The following is an 18690-nucleotide window of genomic DNA, read 5'->3' as shown; positions in this document are numbered from 1 at the left end:
ATTTTAAAATTAAATATTGATATTGCATTTAATTTTGTTGATTTTTTTTAATGTTACATTTTTTTGGTAAAACCCTTTACCAAAAATTGTTTTTTTTTAATTCTATGAATGTTTTTTTAATATTTTTTAAAATTTATTAAAAAAATTGATCAATTCAGCATAATCTAAATATAATCATTCAAATTCATTCAATTTTAGATTTTTAGATTTTTATTACAAAATTAAAAAATAGTACAGTTTTCAAAATTTTAAAAATTACATTAAACATTTTCATTTTTTAAATTGTTTTTTAAAAAAATTGAATAATTTTTAATATTCTAAAAATCGTCAACAAATTTTTAATATGCATTTTTTCAAATTGTTAATTAATTTTTTGTAAAATTTAGATTTTTATTAAAAAATTGAAACATTAAACACTTTTCTATATTTTAAAATTTACATTAATTAAAATTTTCATTTTTTAAATTTTTTAAGAAATTGCATGCTTTTTAATATTCTGAAAAATTTCATCAAAATTTTCTTATGCATTTCTTCAAATATTTAATTAATTTTTTGTAAAGTTTAGATTTTTGTTGAAAAATTAAAACATTAACATTTTTTGATATTGTGAAAATTACATAAATATTTATATTTTTTAATTTTGTTTTGAGAAAATTAAATAATAAATTAATTATAAAATTAATATTTTAAAAATATCCAACAAATTTATAATATGTATTCTTTCAAATTATTAACTAAATTTTTTAAAATTTAGATTTTTGTTAAAAAGTTTAAATTTTATAGAAATTAATTAACGTTTGAAATTTGTGTTCATTTTTTTTTTGAAAAAAAAAAGAATTTTAGAATATATCAAACAGCTTTAGATTTTATTTTCTTACATTAGATTTTTTTCTAAGAAAATTGAATAATTTTTAATATTTTAATAATTCTCACTCATTTTTGACCTTACATCTTTTCATATATTCATTTTTGATAAATTGTACATTTTTATTAAAAAATTAAAATTTTATAGAAATTATTGAAATAAACATTTGAAATTTATGTTCATTTTTTTTGAAAAATTTAATTGAATTTTAGAAACTATTAAACAGTTTCAGATAATTTAAAATTTTATGTTAATTAAACATTTTATTTTCTTACATCAGATCTTTTTAAAAAAATTGAATAATTTTAGTATTCGGATAATTTTCATACATTTTTGAACTTACATTTTCTGAAATATTTATTAAAAAATAAAAAAAATATAGAAATCATTAAACGTTTAAATTTATGTTCATTTATTTTGAAAACAAAATTAAAAAATCAGAAATATCAAACAGTTTTAGTTAATTTAAAATTTACATTAATTAAACATTTCATTTTCTTACATTAGATCTTTTTTAAAAAAAAATGAATAATTTTTAATATTCTGAAAATTTTTATACATTTACATTTTTATACATTTACATACTTACATTTTTTCAAATATTTAATTTGATAAATTCTAGATTTTTATTAAAGAATAAAAAAATTAAAGAATTTATATAAACGTTTGAAATTCACTTTCATTAAAAATATAAAAGAACTTTTAAATAAATTGATTGAATTGAAATATTGCATTTTAGTGTGGCATTAATTTTTAAATTACTACTTTGCAATTACGTACATATATGTATATATATATATATATATAATATATATATATACATTTATAAATTTCTATAGAAATATAAAGTCGGGCTCAAAGTAGCATCTGTGCATGATGTTATCATATGAAGAACCGTTTTAGCTTTTTAGCTTTTTGGAATCATGAATAAAATATCATTCCCTCCGGTTCATGAATTTCGAGTGGCTATTCTGTCTCCATATATATATATATATATATATATATATATATATATATATATATTATATATATACAAAAATTTCCATAAGTTTTTGTCTTGTTCGCTATTTTCTTTAGTGCAGAAAATCATCGTGCGTTTTTTATCGAGGGGTCGAAATCGTTCAGAAATAAAAGCATATTGCATTAATCACATATATATGTATATATACATATATATGTATATATATATATATATATATATATATATATATTATATCTATATATATATATATAAATCTCGTGTCACGATGTTGGTTCGCGATGGACGCCCAAACTACTGGACCGATTTTAAATTTTATTGAATCATCGTGTGCATATATATCCAACTTAGGTTATAGGAAATTTTGAAAAGTAAATTTGAAATATAAATATATAATTTTTATAAATTTCTAAAAATTTTGACAGAAAATGACCAAAAAAAAAACAAAACACTAAAATGACAAATGTCAAAATTTAAGGAAATTTCGATATATAATTTTTGAAAAAAAATTTGACATTTCAAAAAATAAAATTCAAAAACATGTACATATATAGAAATATCCAACATTTAAATCCAAATTTGATGAAATGCTATATTCAAAATCACTGTTTATAGTTTTAAATCTAATTAAAAATCAATGCTTAAAAATTTGAATAAATGTTGACATGTAAAAAAATTAAATGTCATTTGTCAGTATTTATGAAAATAATTATATAAATAGATTTACGATTTAGATTTAATTGATTAGCTTACCAAATTATTTCGGAAACCAAAACTTCATCAAAACATTATAGATCAGAGATCACAATAAAAAAGCGGCATATTGAATTTAAAATTAATCATAAACAAAATTTTGACATTTCACAAAAAAAATGTTTAACGACTTACTTCAATAAGAAGCAAATAAATTAATTATTCCAAGTTATGTTATAGGCAATATTGCCAAGCAAATTATAGATACAAAACATTATTGTAAAATAAATATTATCATATTATATTAATTTTGAACCAAGAAGGAAATATTTTGACATTTATAAATTTAGTGCATATTGGATATATGAAATTGACATTCACTACTTTTTAATTAAATGCAAATGTAAAAAATCAAATATTTATATAAAAAATTGTATATTTAGGTAAAGATACTGCGTTGATTTAGACCAAAATTTAATTTATTCTTTAATTTAAAAAAAAATTGACATAAACAAAATTAAAATAAACAAAACACTATGACGCGTTGGAATTATTTATCGTCGTTTAAAGAAATTTATGTAATTAAAATATAATATTATTATTAATATATCAGTTAAGATATATTTTGATTGCCATCGCAAATGCTAATCTTACAGGAAATTGTAACCTCTTAAATGGAATAGTACAATCTGAGGGTATCATTGGAATCTGACAAAATAAAACTAGACAAACTAAATATTATATCATATTATATTAAATTTTGACCAAAAAGAAAATATTTGGACAATTATAATTAATTTGAAATAAAATGCATATGACAAAAATCAGATCTTTATGTAAAAAAATATTTATTTTCACAATATTCCTGTGTTGATTTAGCCAAACTTATGAATTTAACAATTATATAATTATTCATTGATGACTTAAAATAATTATTAATTTATTAACAAATGAATAATATTTGAAAGAAAATTTTATTGACATATATGACATGACAAAAGTATAATAAACAAAAAACTATGATGCAAGTGAATTAATTTTTGAAGTATAAAATGTCAAATAATTTTTAAAATTATAACAATTTTTTTAACTATTTTTCAACAAATCAGAGTCAAAATCTATTAAATATTTGATTTTTGGCACTTTTATTAATTTTTTATCAATTTAGGCTTATTTTTTATGGCGAAACAACGTTTGCCGGGTTAGCTAGTATATATATATATATATATATATATATATGTATATATACATATATGTATTACATACTACAATTTTACTCACCATTGACCACCAGCACCGCCTTAGCCTGGGCGCTCCCAACTAAATTATCAGCCTCGCAAACATAAGTCCCTTCATCATTCGCCGTCACTGCATCAATTCTTAGAGACTTGTCATCCTGGACCCCCGCCCTGCCTACTGGCATCTTGCCATCGTCCCTACGCCACATGATAGTAGGCTGAGGATCACCTCCAGCAGTACATTCGAACCGAACACTCTGCCCTACCAGGACAGTCTGGTCTCGAGGTTCTTTTATTAGATACGGTTTTACTGAAAAATAAAAAAGAATTAGAGATAAAAACCAGGCAATGCAAAATTATTCATCTATAACCCCCGAAATGATAAAAGTTCTTGATCTTGTGCAGCATATGAATGGAAAGGCAACTTTTGTCCTTTAAATCTTTTCCAGAGACTCTCTAAATCTAACCGATCGACTTTTGATCCTTGTGAAGAATTAGGAAGTTCTAGGCGAATTTTATGTGGAAAGGTAAAAGTTTGCTTCCCGAGCGTGGGGGTGTAGGGGTAAATATAATGAAAAGTTGATGATAAAAGTGGACACTAGTAAAATTAGTATCTGTTTGTGATGGGTAATCAGTTTCAGTCTTTTGATCCCGTCGCAGGGTTAGGAAGTTTGCTTCCCGGACGTGGGGGGTAGAGGTAAATATAATATAAAGTTGATGGTCAAAGTGGACATTTGTAGGTTAACTTGTAATTAAAAGTGGTGAAAAGAGGCAATGTAGATGGTAAAAGTAGTACCTGTGTAGCTGGGTAAAAAGTGATGGTAAAAGTGGACATTTATAGGTTAACTATTATTCGTAATAGTGCAGTAAACGGAGAAGAAACAAGGGTATAATCTCTGAATTTTTTTACTGTGCTCCGAATTCCATGAAATTCTGGAATTAGGCTGATCTTAACCTCAAGTTCAAATGTGGAAACGATTCGGGTTCCGCCACCATCCCTTAATAAATAAGTGGACATTGAGCCGTTTTATCGCTAGAAATCGTTTTTAATATTAAAGGATAACATTAAAAATATTTTTAATACCTTTTAATAAAATAATTTTCAACTCCAAAAATCACTTAAAAATAAATTTCGGTATGATATAATAAGAATTGCGTATAAAGTAAATAATATGTTTTCTATCTTGATTATCAAATTTTTGAGACTCTGATTGCGCGGCCGCGCACTCTTTAAACAATCATAACTCTATCAATTTTTTGTGTGAAAGAAAAATATTAAAAAATAATAATAAGCCAGAAAGATCTCTTAGATTTTTATCGATATGCGTTTATACGTGTCTTTTATTCTTTTTGAGATACGGTTGTACTAAAAAAGATCATTACCGATACAAAATTATTCATTTATTCCCCAAAGTTGTTGATCCCTTAGACCATCACTCACTCGAATGAAAAGGCAACTTTGATCCCTTAAATCTTTTCAAAACCTTAAATCTTACCATACTTCGAGAAGTCGATCGACTTTTGATCCTGGCGAAGAATTAGGAACTTAATGTGAAAAGGTAAAAGTTTGTTTCCCGGGTAAATATGATATAAATACGATGGTGAGAGTGGACATTTGTAGGTTAACTAGTAAATAAAAGGGATAAGTAGGCGCAAAATAGATGATAAAAGTGGCCTATGTTCGTGATGAGCAATCAATTTTTGTCTGTATTATTCAGGACGGTGTGGTCCCAAAATTTTTTTATTAAATACTAATTTTACAAAAAAAACATTACCGATACAAAATTACTTATTCATTCAAGTCGATTGACTTTTGATCCTTGCGCAAAATTAGGAACTTTAACAAATTTAATGTAAAAAAGTAAAAGTTTTCTTCCCGAGAGTGGGCGGCAAGTAGTTTTTAAGACAATGTTTCACATTTGAGAGTGGTAAGTATACTAAAATTTATAGTAGTAATAAAGCATTCTGCGGGACTTTAGTACATCAATTTCTATTACTGAATCAATTTTTGTCTGAACTCTCACCCCTTCCCCTAAGCGGGCGCCCCAAAACAGATTGGGTGTACAGATTGGGAGACGCGCGTATTGATGGCATGTTTAATACAGAGGATTTAAAGTCGTTTAAAATTCAAAGAACGTTCTTTGATACTTTTGGGGAGCAAATAAGTGATATAGTATAATTAAGATTTAATGATGGGATTAGGTTTTTGATACACGATATAAAGTTTTGGAATTCGGGGACGCGCTTTGCATATTTAAATATTGTTTTTGAAGTCGTAGTTTGACTTTATTTGAAAATGTGATTTTTGAGAAAGTTTATGATTCTACTTACCATGTACGGTAAGTCTGGCTTCAATGCTTTCCCTCTGTCCGACCATATTTTGGGCAACACATCTGTATCTGCCCTGATCACTTGTTCTGACTTCTCTGATCATTAAATTTCCTCCATCGACTACTCTTACACGTGGTGATTGTAATTCTAATGTAACACCGTTCTGAAAATAAATTCATAAAATTTACAAGATCTTACATTCAATAAATATGTAGAAACCACAAATATATTATTAAAAACATGTAATAGACAAAAATCTACTAAATTTATCAAATTCTCGAGTAGAAAGATACTAAAATCCACTAAAATTTGCCAGGAACTTTTGAAAATTTATAAAAATGCGTTAGGTATGTTTTATATATATTTTACAGCTGAATTATATTTTTTTACCTTTTGCCATGTCAGTGTTGGTTCTGGATTTCCTTTCGGAGGGCCACATTCTAATAAAGCAGTTTCGCCGGCAGCCAAACGAGTGTCCTTCGGCTCTGATCGGAAATCTTCACGAAGAACTGGAATAAAAAATAATAAAATTATTATTTTCATTCTAAAAGTATCCATAAAAAAATATACATAATATTTTGTTAAAACAAAATTTTAAATTATGTATCAAATAATTATAGCAATCATAAATTTATAAGAATCAAAATACAATTTTGGAACGCGTAAACATTTACTATGTTTATCGAAGTAAAACTTCTTTAGGCGCGACTAGGGTGTAAATTTGAACAAATGCAACGGAAGTGCTTTACGGCTTATAAAATAAGATAAGAGTCGAATGCCAATGATTCGTCATTTGCTCTCGATGATATCATTTCTATACGGGTCGATTGTGATTAGTCGTCGTGTATGTGAATAGAGATCTGTCGTTGCATGCGTACCGGCATCAACGTTGTACGCGTACCGATATCAACAAGGAAAACGGCATAGATAAATGAACATTCCAAATTACTGTTCCTTGAAAACAATAAAACGAATTAAGCATTTGTGCCGTGTACTAAACGTAAGATTATTGATTAAAAATTATTTCTATATTATTCGTAATTTCTATAAATCTTTGAAGTTATTAAAATGGAAAATATTTTTTCAAGCAAGACAGATATTACAGCTGTTCAAAGAATGAGACTGTATCGCCAGCGAAAAAGTAAAAAAATACAAGCAGTCAATGAATGTATGTTAATTTTAATTACATGAAGTTCTTCAAACACAATTATTACATGATGAGTGAAGTTACGAAAACAATATTTTTTGGGCGGCGTTGTTTAACATAATCCACTCGTCAGTAAAGTCCTTTTACTTATTTTATTTTGAAGTTAATTTTGCTCGTCAGTAGAGTCCTTTTCTCATTTTTGTACAATTTAATTTTGCTCGTCAGTAGATTCCTTTTTCCATTTTATTTTGAATTTAATTTTGCTCGTCAGCAGAGTCCTTTTCTCATATTTTTTGTTTTCTATTTTGCTCGTCAGTAGAGTCCTTTTCTCGTTTTTTGTGCAATTTAATTTTGCTCGTCAGTAGACTCCTTTTTTTCATTTTATTTTGAATTTAATTTTGCTCGTCAGTAGAGTCCTTTTCTCATTTTTTTGAATTTAATTTTGCTCGTCAGTAGAGTCCTTTTCTCATATTTTTTGTTTTCCATTTTGTTCGTCAGTAGAGTCCTTTTTTCATTTCATGTTAAACTCAATTTTGCTCGTCAGTAGAGTTGCTTACTCATTAAGGATAATTTAATTTTGCTCGTCAGTAGAGTTCTTTTCTCAAAGTATGTAACATTAAATTTTGCTCCTTCATTCATTTTGTGAATGTGAACGAATATTATAGAATTTAATAATCAGCAATTAATTAATTTCTCTAATGAAGGTTCATTTCTAAATGCTAATTACAATGACAAACCGATCATGTCATATTTGAAGTATGACTTTAATTACATTATTGTTTTTAAATATTATACATATTTTTAATGCTATCATAAATATATAATTTATAATTTATCATTATATAAATGTGTATAATGGTTGAAGACTAATAAATATGTGCATCACGACGAGTGTTACCATATTATTAATGAACATTATTCAAAATTGTTATATAATGTATTTATTTTTACTTAAATGCCATCTTGTACAGTAGCAAATAAGTTTTACTTCAATTTTTTATTATGTCGCTTCTTATTTTTTTTGGTATTATTACTATTTTGCAAAACAATGCGGTCAGAAACAACGGTTAATATGTTGTCGGTGTAAAAGACCTGCAGTGTGTATTTTCGCAAAGTTATTCTTGGCAGAATCGTTTATATTTATTTACATTCGGAATTCCTCGAGAGTCATTCGAACAGCCGCTGGCAGAAGCTGCTGCAGCAGCTAAATTAGCAGAGAGCTGGAGACTTATAACATTTAAAAAAAAGTCATGTAACGATGACCAAAATTCTAAGTCGAAACGTACGAAAAATAACTTGAGTCGTTCAAATTAGATTAAAGATAACGTATTATATTACTAAAATTTAAATTAAAATCACATTAAATTAATAAAAAATATGTCTTGTATTAATAAAATTTTTATCACTTTAAGTCACAAATCAAAATGGTTTATTGAATTGAATCAAATGTGAAAGAACTCTACTAACGAACAAACTGAAATTTGATAAAAAGTGAAAAAGAGAACTAAACTGAGAAATACATTGGAATAAAAATAGAAAGTCTCTCTTTTAAAAATGGCAAAAGGACTCTACTGACGAGCAAAACTAAATTCCACATAAAATAAGAAAAAGACTCTACTGACGAGCAAAATTAAATGTCGCATACTATGAGGAAAGAACTCTACTGACGAGCAAAATTAATTCCACATAAAATAAGAAAAGGACTCTACTGACGAGCAAAATTGAATCCAGCATAAAATACGGAAAGGACGAGCAAAATTAAATGTCATTGTCACTTTAAGAAATTCCATAGGACTCTACTAACGAGCAAACAGAAATGCCATATAAAACGAGAAAAGGACTCTACTGATGAGCAAAATAAAATATACATATAATAAAAAATGACTATACTGACGAGCAAAATTAAATTTCATAGAAAATAAGAAAAGGACTCTACTGACAAGCAAAATCGAATTTCACATAAAATTAGGAAATGACTCTACTGACGAGCAAAATAAAATATGTATACATAAAATGAAAAAAAGGACTAGGCTGACGAGCAAAATTGAGTTCAACAAAAAATGAATAAAGGACTCTACTGATGAGCAAAACAAATGTCACATACAACAAGAAAATGACTCTACTGACAAACAAAATTACATTGCAAAAAAATGAGAAAAATACTTTACTTACGCAAAAATGAATTGAACATGAAATGAGAAAAAGACTACAGACGAGTAAAATTGATTTTCACAGAAAATTAGGAAAGGACTCTATTGATGAGCAAAAATGTATTCCAGTGGAAATAAGAAAAGGACTCGACTGACGAGCAAAATTATACTCGACACAAAATGTATTTATAAAATTCCGTAAATAATAAGAGAAAATTAGGAAAGGACTCTACTGACAAGCAAAATAAAAAAACAAAAAATGAGAAAAAGATTCTACTGATGAGCAAAATCAAGTTTCAACAGAAGTAAAAAGGGACTCTACTGACGAGCAAAATTATGTCACATAATTCAATGAAATATAAAAAATATAAAATACTAATGCATGCATAGTATTCCTTGTTGTTTATTTTTTTGCTCATATTGTATCATCGTCAATATAGAACAGAAGACATTACTCTATCCCTACAACTTTCTTTACTCTTTTCTTTTAATGCCAAATTTTTTAAATATGTTTCCAGCTTAGTTTCCTTTTCTTTTTAAATACTATCTGGTACTGTTCTTTATTAAACCAGAACCTTTTCACCAAAACTGCATCTCAGAATTGTTCAAGGAGTTTTTGCAGCTTATTTTCAGAGAGTGATCTATCTATGATTCCATGTATATATATTAAAAAAATTAAAATTAAAAGTTAAATACTATGAAGAAAGGTCTCTACTGATAAGCAAAATCAAATTCCAAAAATATTAAGAAAAGAAAGAACTCTACAGACGACCAAAATTGAATTCCACATAAAATAAGAAAAGGACTCTACCGACAAAGAAAATTAAAGTATACAAGACGAAAAATAAAAAAAAAACATAATAATACGTGTGGTAAATTTTCTATATTTTGAAAATTAAAGAAACATTCAGCGTACTCGAACGATATTTCGTGGTCATAAAATAAAAAAGGACTCTACTGACGAGCAAAATTAAATTCCACGTAAAATGAACAAAGGACTCTACTGACGAGCAAAATAATTGCTCTCGGCACCGCTAGAGGCGCTGGTGTTGTAGCAGGATGCAAAAGGTTCTTATACTAGATATAATTTAATACATGGACATTAAGATAAATGATTTTAAATGTAAATTAATTGATATAGAAATGACAACACAGAAATATAAAAAGGCTCTATTCTACAAATATTTGTCCAACCAATACTAATAGACTTGTACTTCCGAAATTGCAATTGGAATTGGATTTTGGTTGCTCGTCAGTAGAAGTCCCTTTTTGTCAAAATCAATGACCCATTCTTAAATATAGCATTTGTTTTTTTTGCTCGCCAGTAGAGTCCCCTTTTCCCAACCCTGTTCAGAGTTTTAGACTCTCCAGAAGATTCTTAGAGTGAGTTGATTATTATCGATAGGTGTTCCTCAAGGTAATAACCGCGGTCCACTTTTGAAAGAAAAATGTGTTCGAAGGAATATTTTATCCACCTCTCTGGGATTACATAAAATAACTAAAGAACACTACTGACGAGCACATTAAATTAAATAAAAATTATAAACGAACTCTACTGATGAGCCAAAATTGTATTCCAGTGAAAATAAGAAAAAGCCTCGACTGACGAGCAAAATTATATTTGACAAAAAGGTATTTAAAATGTCGTAAAAAATGAGAGAGAGAAATTAGGAAAGGACTCTACTGACGAGCAAAATTAGATGTCATATACTATGAGAAAAAAACTCTGTCAACGAGCAAATTTAATTCCACAACAAATGTGAAAGGACTCTACTGACGAGCAACATTAAATTTTATATAATTAGAAAAGAACTCTACTGACGAGCAAAATTAAATTGCAGAAAAAATAAGAAAAGACTCTACTGACGAGCAAAACAACCTTGATATAAACCACAAGTATATACAGACATAATTTCATATTTTGTCACTTTTAATTCATTTGTCGCTACGTTTATACGTAAAAAACAATTTTTTTTTAATTCACAATTTTTTCCATGCTATTTCCATACGAAGGTGTGATTGCATTGCGCATTATCTTAGAGTTAATATTAAGAGCTAAAACTTTCAGAGAATTGTTTTTTGTCAATTTAGAAGCATTTGAGCTCTTGGGCGCAAGGAAATTTGAAAATTCTCATATTAAGGACACCTTGATATACATATATAACAATATATGTATCCTAAGTCCTTGTTATAATTTTCTGAAAACTGTCAACTGCACCACCACACAGTACAGAATAATTATGCCCTTTTGGACTTCGCCCGCCCTTGGAAGCAAGGAATTCGAAATGTCCATATTGAGGACCACTCTAATATACATATATAACAATATGAATATTTGACTATCCTTGTTATAATTTTCTGAAAACTGTCAACTGCACCACCAGCACAGTACAGAATAATTGTGCCCTTTTGGATTTCGCCCGCCCTTGGAAGCAAGGAAATTCGAAAATGTCCATATTAAGGACCACCTTGATATACATAAATAATAATATGTATTTTCAACCATCCTCAAAATATTTTCTGAAAACTGTCAACTGCACCACCAGCACAGTACAGAATAATTGTGCCCTTTTTGATTTCGCCCGCCCTTGGAAGCAAGGAATTCGAAAATGTCCATATTAAGGACCACCTTGATATACAAAATAATAATATGTATTTCAACCATCCCTCAAAAATAATTTTCTGAAAACTGTCAACTGCAAACCACCCCACAGTACAGAATAATTGTGCCCTTTTGGATTTCGCCCGCCCTTGAAGCAAGGAATTCGAAATGTCCATATTAAGGACCACCTTGATATACATAAATAATAATATGTATTTTTCCCATCCTCAAAATAATTTTCTGAAAACGTCAACTGCACCACCAGCACAGTAACAGAATAATGTGCCCTTTGGATTTCGCCCGCCCTTGGAAGCAAGGAAATTCGAAAATGTCCATTTAAGGACCACCTTAATACACTATAAACAATATGTATTTTGACTATCCTTGTTATAATTTTTCTGCAAACTGTCAACTGCACCACCAGCACAGTACAGAATCATTATCCTCCACCATGTGCCCTTTTTGGATTCGCCCGGCCCTTGCTCTCCGAAACATCTGTCGTCTAATTGTTGTTTACAAAGGCGATGATAATGTGTTAAATTCGGTGTGAATCTCTTCGAGTGGTCGAAACAGACCAGTTGCAGCTGTGAAACACCCGGAAACTATAACTATAACTATAACTATAGCTGTAAAGTGTAAATGTAACTGTAATGGCAACGAAGTGCTCTGGGGCACATTGTTAGTGTTGGCGACAAGTCGTTCTGAATGAATTAATTTGGATGGTGTTTGGTTGTAACTTTGGAGATTTGATTTAAAATCAGAGGAGAGGATTATGCATATATATATATATATATAGATATATATATATATATATATATATATATATACTAGATGACCCGACAGACGTTGTACTGTACCCATGTCTACAATTCAAATAAATATACTGATATTTACCAATTAGTTGAAAATTATAATGTTTTTTAACTACAGTCTATAACCGAAATGTATATACATCCATATGGGTGATCTTAAATGTACAACTGCTTTAAATAAAATTATGAGTTTTAGAACCCCACACACTTAACTCTTTAATTATACTGTGAAATTCAAATCAGCCACGTAAAACCATGTAACATATATCAGCCAAACAAATATTGAAAATATGTTTGGTTTGATCAGAGAGGTGGACTCTAAAAAACTACTTGGAGAGTCTAAAATTGCTGAATACGATTGAAGAAAAAAAGAAACTAGGTTAGACAATTTTTTCTAGAATATGGCCCTTTTATACGTTCTGTGTTGTCATTTATATATCAATAATATCCAACACGAAGATTGAAAAAAAAATGGCCATACGATCTCAAATAAAATGTCAAAAATGAAAAAAATAGAGATATCTCATAGGAGATAATCTCTTAAATGCATTAACACCAACATCATATTGTCTTACAAAATGTATATTATTTTGATTGACAATAAAACTATGCAAAAAATTATATATCATTTAATTGGATTAAATAAAAGCTAATATATAAACCTTTAACATCATGCTACGATCAGCAGCGCCTCTAGCGGTGCCAAGAGCAATTATTAACTTAACCACGAAATATTTTTTCATTTTTTATCTCATGTTTTAAAAATTATTCGAATAAATAAAAGTCAGTAAAGTCATTTTTTTGTTTACAGGTTGCTATATAGTTTTCTCGCAAGAAAGGTCTTTGTGTCTCAAGTCGAGTTTTAGTTTGCTCGTCAGTAGAGACCATATCTCAATTTATATAGATTTTTTAAAATTCTATTTATTTTAATTTTGCTTGTCGGTAGAGTCATCTTCTTATTTTATGTGGAATTTTGCTCGTCAGTAGATTTCTTTTCTTAATTTGTTTGGATTTTTTTAATTTTTATATATTTTGAATTTTGTTTGTCAGTAGAGTCCTTTTCTTAATTTATGTGAAATTTGATTTTGCTCGTCAATAGAGTTCTTTCTTCGTTTTACGTTACATTTTACTTGTTAGTAGAGTCCTTTTTTAGGTTTTGTGGAATTCAAATTTGCTTATCAGTAGAGTTCTTTTTTTCTAGTACTTAAGATTTAATTTTGCTCGTCAGTAGAGTCCCTTTTGTCAAAATCGATGACTAGCACTTTAAATAATTCATTTAAATTATTTGCTCGTCAGTAGAGTCCCTTTTCTCCAAATCGATGACTCATTCTTTAAATATAGCATGTAGATCTTGTTTGCTCGTCAGTAGAGTCCCTTTTGCACAAAATCGATAAACGATACTTTAAATATAGCAAGTAGATTTTTTTTGCTCGTCAGTAGAGCCCTTTTGCTTAAAATTGACGACTAATGCTTGAAATATAGCAAATAGATTTTTTGCTCGTCAGTAGAGTTTCTTTTCAGAAAATCCACGTCTCATGCTTTAAATATAAAATTTACAATTTTAATTTGCTCGTCAGTAGAGACCCTTTTTTAAACTCAATGACCCCTGCTTTAATATGAAATTTACATTTTTGGTTTGCTCGTCAGTAAAGTTCCTTTTTTCAAAATCGACGACTCGCGTTTTATATAGCATTAAATAAATTTCTTTAGCAAGTTACATTTTAGTTTACTTGTCATTAGTAGAGTCCCTTTCCTTAGATTCAGATTCCCTTGCTCTAAATTCCGCATTTCATTAGTTTATTATGCATGTTCGCTCGTCAGTAAAGTCCCTTTAACATAGTCGGAGCCTTTTGCTCAAAATTTTGCGTTTTATCAGTTTCTTTGTTAGATTTGCTCGTCAGTATAGTCTCTTTGTGTGTGTGCGTGTGTGGTTGAATTATATTCATGTATCTAACATCGTCACCACCACCACCAGACCAATTTACTAATTGGCGGTGCGTTCGTGTTATGATGTCGGGAATTAAATTATTGATTTTGGCCTGCACACGTTGTACAACATACACACACACACACACATATATATATATATATATATATATATATATATATATAATTAATGGAGTTCCACAAGGTAATACACGCGGACACTGCATACAAAAGTGTATAAGATAATAAACTAAACTACAAAATGGTCCGCAAGGATTTGAATTTGTATTTATATGTATTAAAGAGGCCGAAAGCTGATTTTCGACATTTCATCAACGTTTTCTCAAAACGGCTGAACCGATTTCAGATTTCTAAAAGTCATTCAATGTATCTTGATGAGTACTAGCGTTTATCAATTTTGCGGGACGATCGGCCGAGCCATTTCTGTGTAATTAGCAACTAGTGGTGTATGGCATCGTGTCTTAAGGAAAATTGCTGGAACTTCTCTTGTACCAAAAATTAAATTTTTTAAAGAAGATTAAAGAAAAAAATAGATTTTTGAGAGAATTTAAATTTTTGAAAAAAATGACTTTTTTGGAAAAAAAACTTTTGTAAAAAACGTTTTTTTTTTTTTGTTGTAAGTTTAACAACTACTTGGAGACGTACTATAGAAGCGCGTAAGCGCTGCTTCGCAGTCTAACGGATGAACAATTTTACGGACCCGAAATGTAATAAATGTATTCTTATTATAAGATCTGTATAGGATATCTGATGCTTTGATGTCCATATATATAATTATAATTTTTGACCGCCAAATGTTTTTTTTTACTTTTTTTATTTGATCTCTGAAACCGCTAGTCCTGCCTTAGCAAAATTTGATGATTTTTTGTTTTGTGAATACAAATAAAATGTTTTTTTAATCATTCTAACCGGACGCTTCGTTCTCTTAAAAACGAAATTACCATTTTTTTTGCACATTTAGCTCCGTATCTCCGTAATGGCGAGACCTGTTTTTGCCAAAAACTAATCAGCACATCTCCCTATCAATAGAAATCGAATGTTTTTTTTAACTATTAAAATTTGCGCCCGAAAACGTGGACAAAAATTGCACAAATAACATACACACATTCATTTTTTTCAAGTACGCCAAAATGTTCAGAAACCCCTGAAACATGAAGATATGCAAAAATTTTCAATTTCGATTTTCAGACGATTACAATAACTTACCATAAGGAAAGTTAATTAACTAAAGCCGACTTGTACCTTCACATATTGCTAATTACTGTATTTCTCTTAAAAATAGGTATAATTTTATTTATCTCTGTAAACTAAAACCCTTTTTCCGCGGTGAGCCTAAATAGGCTTAATTCCGGAGATACACCCGTATCAAACAAAAGGGTTTGATCCATACATATGGGAACCCTAAATCTTTGCCCAGGAACACATCTTTAAAGTTATGGTAATACCCTTTTCCACAAGAGAGAGGCAGCAAGACCTTGTGTGTAAAACCCTTCTTAGTCAACCGACACGTAAGTAGATTCTGTGTGTCATACCTTTTTCAACGGACAAGGTGATACTTTAATACATTTTGGACACAAAATGTGTGAGAAGAAAAAAATACGAAAGGCAGGTCCATGATGTAATAGACAATGCAGAAATGATATTTTTTTTGCGAACTTTATTTTGTACACAACGTGGACTAGCATACACGGGTTTAACTCAATCTGATATCAAGCAGTATGATATCAAATTTGACCACTTAACGTAAAAGATCATAAATATAATGTCAAGTGAAACTTGCCTTTTGTTAATTCTATTAACAAGCAAATACACATTAATTCCGTTCAGGACAATCTTTATCATGATCAAAAACCATTATAATAGACTTGTATATTTAAAACATATGTCCTTATCTACTACCTTGTGGAACTCTTTAATACATATAAATGCCGCAATTGATTCAAAATGACTTAAAACATAAAAAAAACATAAAATTGGCAAATCATATGGTTATATTATATGGTTAATTTATTACCTCGTAATATTGATGATCATCATTGCATTAACGTTCACATAAAAAAGCAAATGATTCATAGATCAAGCTATGTGCAGGGCTTGATAAATAAAACAAATATAAAAGTATGGCTTCAATTTGTTAGGCAAGACGGATATTACAGCTGTTCAAGGAATGAGATTATATCACCAATGTATGTTAATTTTAATTACATGAAGTTCTTCAAACACAATTGTTACAGGATGAGTTAATTTGCAAAAACAATATTTGTTTAGGCGTTGTTTAACATAATCCACTGTGTGAATGAATATTATAGAATTTATTAATCAGCAATTACTTTAAAACGATCATGTCATATTTCAAGTACGACTTTGATTACATTATTGTTTGTAAATATTATACATATTTTTAATGTAATCATAAATATATAATTTATAATTTATCTTTATATAAATGTGTATAATGATTGACGACACTAATAAATGTGTGCATCACGAGTGTTACCATATTACTAATGAACATTATTCAAAATTTTTATATGATGTATTTATTTTTACTCAACCTAAATTTGACTACATATAATTGCAAATAAGTTTTACTTCAATCGCGTGTGATCCTTACGCGCATTTTTTTTGTAAAAATAATGAATGAGTTAAAAGAAAGATGCTTCGACTTTATGTAATCACTTTTATACATTTACTAAAATGGTGACCCTAACGCACACTTTTGATTATATTCCCGAAAGGGAAGTTACTGTGGCGGTACGCGTCTGCGTTGGATTTAACAAAAAATAAAAACAAACATAACATTTCAGATTATGTTAAAATATTATTTAAGTTCTAATTAATTAGTTTTTGAACATAAATCTCAAATTTTGATTTTGATTGTTTTTAAATCGAATTATTTCATCCTAATCCAGATTTAATTCAAAATTCCATCCCTATGATGATATCATCGGAATATAGAATGTATGTATGTAGAATGTATATAGTAGAATGTAGAATATTGTTGTCAGTCAGTGCATTATATCAATTTGTCTCATGGCCTGTCAAAGCTTTTGGACCGTATGACAATAGTTGATTGTGGCCGTAATTCAATTATCTTATATTGGGCAGATATACGATGTATCTACGCTTCGACAAGGGTAATAATAATACACATATCGGAAATATTATATATATATATATATATATATACATATATATAAATATATTTAGAGTGGTCCTTATTAAAGACTTTTTCAAATTTCTTTGCTCCCAAGGGCCCAAAGTAATAAAACAAAAATCTCTAAAAGTTTTAGCTCTTAATATCAACATTTAGACAGTCCGCAATTCAACTAAAAGTTTCATATATTCATTATTAACATATGTCATTAAGTAAATTCATGCGCCATCTGTGATTGGAAACTTGCAATTTCGATGGCAATTTATTACTGATAATTTGAGTATCAAAATCACCAATTAAAAATAAACATTTTACTGCAAAATTAATTTTGATGCCATGATGAATAAATATTTCGTTAAACAGCCCACATAGATTTAATTACAAGTGTCTTATAAATATTTTTAAGTGTCTAAGTATTTTAGTTCACGAATGCTATCAGAGATGGCGCAAGAATTTACCTAATGATACTTGATAATATTAATAAACATAGAATAATTAAACTTTGAGCTCGAATAACTCCTAAGCGAATAGATTACCAAAAATTATAAAAAACCTTTTTTTGTAGAGCGTCGAATTTTGAATTTTTGTCATTTGTCGCTGAGTTATATTTAAAAAACAAATTGTTTTTTTTTCGTGTTACTTCCATACAAAACTCTAATTGAATTGCGGATTATCTAAAAGTTAATACTAAAAGCTAAAACTTAGAGAATTTTTCTGATCTTACGATTAATCTATTTTACATCTATAAATTGTGATTTATAATATTTTC

General features: G+C 28.5%; 1 protein-coding gene across 1 annotated transcript in view; it reads right to left on the bottom strand.

Moving 5' to 3' along the window:
• LOC113388451 (roundabout homolog 2-like) overlaps positions 1-18690 on the bottom strand; it is a 196578-nt gene that overhangs the window by 24162 nt on the left and 153726 nt on the right. Inside the window, exons 3-5 of the mRNA XM_026625828.1 lie at positions 6497-6615; positions 6107-6269; positions 3819-4085 (exon numbers count right to left, since the gene is read on the bottom strand). Coding sequence (XP_026481613.1) covers positions 3819-4085; positions 6107-6269; positions 6497-6615 — 549 coding nt within the window. The remainder of the gene's footprint in view (positions 1-3818; positions 4086-6106; positions 6270-6496; positions 6616-18690) is intronic.

This window comes from Ctenocephalides felis, unplaced genomic scaffold (assembly GCF_003426905.1).
Source record: "Ctenocephalides felis isolate EL2017-DRISC unplaced genomic scaffold, ASM342690v1 CF-g0.4_SCAFFOLD_03572, whole genome shotgun sequence".
Lineage (NCBI taxonomy): Eukaryota > Metazoa > Arthropoda > Insecta > Siphonaptera > Pulicidae > Ctenocephalides > Ctenocephalides felis.
Note: the sequence above shows the minus strand (reverse complement) of the source record. Positions and strands in the feature narration are given on the sequence as shown.